General features: G+C 40.0%; 1 protein-coding gene across 1 annotated transcript in view; it reads left to right on the top strand.

Annotated features, from left to right (window-relative positions):
- The window catches only part of LOC118341972 (chloride channel protein 2-like), a 149,556-nt gene that overhangs the window by 116,699 nt on the left and 29,916 nt on the right, over window positions 1-2,941 (top strand). Inside the window, exons 12-13 of the mRNA XM_035680397.1 lie at window positions 49-182; window positions 1,693-1,883. Coding sequence (XP_035536290.1) covers window positions 49-182; window positions 1,693-1,883 — 325 coding nt within the window. The remainder of the gene's footprint in view (window positions 1-48; window positions 183-1,692; window positions 1,884-2,941) is intronic.

The raw sequence follows: 2,941 nt of genomic DNA, 5'->3' as shown, positions 1-2,941 counted from the left end.
CTCCTCCTCCTCCTCCTCCACTCATTCATATCCCTTCTCTCTTCTCAGGAAGTATAATATTCGTGTGGAGGATATCATGGTGCGGGACGTGCGGTACATCACACTCAACTGCTGCTATAGAGACCTGCACAACGTCCTGCTAACGGGCCACCTCAAGACTCTGGCACTGGTGGAATCAGCTGGTGAGACAAAATTAAAGATTGTGTACTGTGATACTCATAGAACCTCACTACACTCCCTTGTTGTCCCTTGTTGAGTAATATATCATCTAATATATGCAAAACACACTCATTTTGAACATGACTAATGCCTAATGCTTACTCGTCATCAGACTAACCTTTCCATAGAAGGGACCACACATCACTGTATTGAGCTATGCAATTGTGCACACTCAAACACTGGCTGCTGTGTCCAATGCAATGAGTTCATACAGACATAAACAAAAGCAGCATGCACATGCAGAAAAAAAAAATATATACATATCTAGATTAAAATATGTATGTTTATCTATATACAGTATGTCATCATCAAATGGTGTCTAAGTGTTTCTAAATGTAAAAAATAAACTATGTTTACTAACTTAAATAATAAATAAAAAAATAAATAATAATAAACTTAATAAAGTATTTAGTCAGGTTAAGAGAGATAGTTTTTTATTGGACGTCTGAACAGATTAGGTATTTCCACATGGATCACTACCTTTTGACTCATTGTTTTCCATCCCACAACTCCCCTATTAACGACATTGTCTCCAGCAACAGCAGGTAGCTGTTAATATATACAAGACAAGATATTTCTCTCTGGAGATGGTGGAAACCAAAGTAGAGCTAGGTGGCCGGAAACATGACTCTATATTTATGCTGATGACATCTCTGTGTCTGGTTGATGTTAGCTTAAGAACTTTATAACTTCATAGTTCATAGTCAGTGCTTACAGCTTGTTCTGCTAGGCATAAAATAACTCACGGTGCAGCTTTAACTTGTACTTGAAAGAACTTATTCCTTGAATGACAACTTTAATGTCTTTAATTTAAGCTGTAGCTTAAATAATACTGTACTGTCCTAAGTCCCCACCAAACAGTGTGTAAACAACAAGAGATGGAAAAATCAGTTTCTTACAGTAGTGCGTGTGAATACAGTGTGTTGTGCTGATCACTGTGTCTGGTGTGATATTGATGTTTGTGTTCGATGTTGCTGATGCTGTTAGACTGAGCCTCCCTTCCAGTCTGTACCAAAAACAAATTCCAGCGACCTTGGTGGCTCACTCATTAAAGTGATTGATTGATTGACAAACTTGACAGGGCACAGCTTGCTGATGGCACTGCACTTGCCGCCTCACTAAAGTGCGAATTTGGTATTCCAACACTGTCTCAATTATGCAATTGTGCAGGAACAATTAGCTGCGGCATTTAACCAAATACATAATCAGCACGTACTGTCACAAAGGCAATTACTTAAAGCAAGCAAGCTGCCACCCACACACACACACACACACACTAGTTAATACACATTCACTGCATTCTGGGCTCTTGTTATGTAACTCAGATGAGCTCTCTGCAGTGCTGCAACATGTGTTTGGAATCTCCTGCAGTCTGCTCACTCTTCCCTCCAAAAACAAGTTTTACTGTCTCTTATACATTCTTCTCTTGCTCCTTCCTCACCTCCTTGCTTTGAACTGTGTCTCCTCTCCCAGAGTCCATGATCCTGTTGGGCTCCATCGAGCGCGCCCAGCTCCAGTCGCTGCTCTCCCAGCAGCTCGGTCGCCCCAGACGGCTGGAATACATCAGTGAACGAGCCCTCGCTGAGAAAAAACGCATGTCGGTCGTGTCAAACCCGGGCAGCGAGGATGGCAGCCAGCGGGTCAGCCAGGAGGTCCGCTTCCAGGTCAGAGGTCACTGCGAATAGAGAGAGGAGATGTCTGGAAACACCTTGGGCTTTATTATCTGTGTAAACATTGCTTATGGTGCAAAATGAAACACTGGCCTGTAAGTGAGCAGGAAACTGGGCTAATAGCTGGAGGTTTGTTAGCACAGAAAAGTTTGGAAATTTGTTTGAAATCATCTGGAAATTATATTTCTGCTTTTCTTTATTTTAAAGGGCAAAGACAAGTAAAGCTGCAGAGTTAGCTTGTGCAGTAAAGTCACAATAACTATAATAAATAATAAAACAGGGAAAGATATACCTCCTACATAAACAAACATCACCATTGATTGGCAAGTGAGACAGTATAAAAAGCATTCTCCAGATGCTCAATCTGTCTAAAGTAAACGTGGATATACTAAAACAAGTCTACAGCCATGTTAGCTGTGAGGCTAAAACCCAGCTGGACTCTTTGTGGCATCCTCTACTAGAAGAGCACATCCAGTATTTGTTTAGCTGAACTTCAATTTTTTTTAAATTGAGAAACATCAAAAAAGCAGAAGAGAAGATATTTTTTTGCAAGACAAACATTCCAGGGTCTGTTTCATTTATCTGTTGCACTTAAAGATAAGTCTGGATATGACGGATGGTGATATTCATACAGTGGTTGTGTGTTTGTGTGTGTGTGACAGTTGGGTAGTTTAGTGCACTGGAACAACTGGTGGTTTTCAGAGGAATCGCTGCAATACTTTTTAAAAAATGAGATAAATTAACTGTCAAAAAAAACTTAAACTGTGAGATTACTGAAATGTAATTTTAAAAAAATTATTTATTTCAATATGAGTCTGCGACATAGTCATGGTTGTGCACATAGCGACACAGACAAACTGAAATGTGACAGTAAGATAGTGAAAGTAAAATGATGGCTCCAAACAGGGACTACTGGAAAGAGAAGTTCATATCAGGATTGCCTATTTTGTACCAAATTAACTCTGGTTCTTGAACCATTTCTGTCCAGGATTCAACTACAGTCAACAATAAATGCATGAACTGTACGTCGGCCTATGCTGCTGTATTTTAAC

The sequence above is a fragment of the Morone saxatilis genome, unplaced genomic scaffold (assembly GCF_004916995.1).
Source record: "Morone saxatilis isolate NCDOM2014 unplaced genomic scaffold, NCSU_SB_2.0 Contig8, whole genome shotgun sequence".
Classification (NCBI taxonomy): Eukaryota; Metazoa; Chordata; class Actinopteri; family Moronidae; genus Morone; species Morone saxatilis.
The sequence above is the reverse complement of the archived record's forward strand: the minus strand, read 5'-3'. Positions and strand labels throughout refer to the sequence as shown.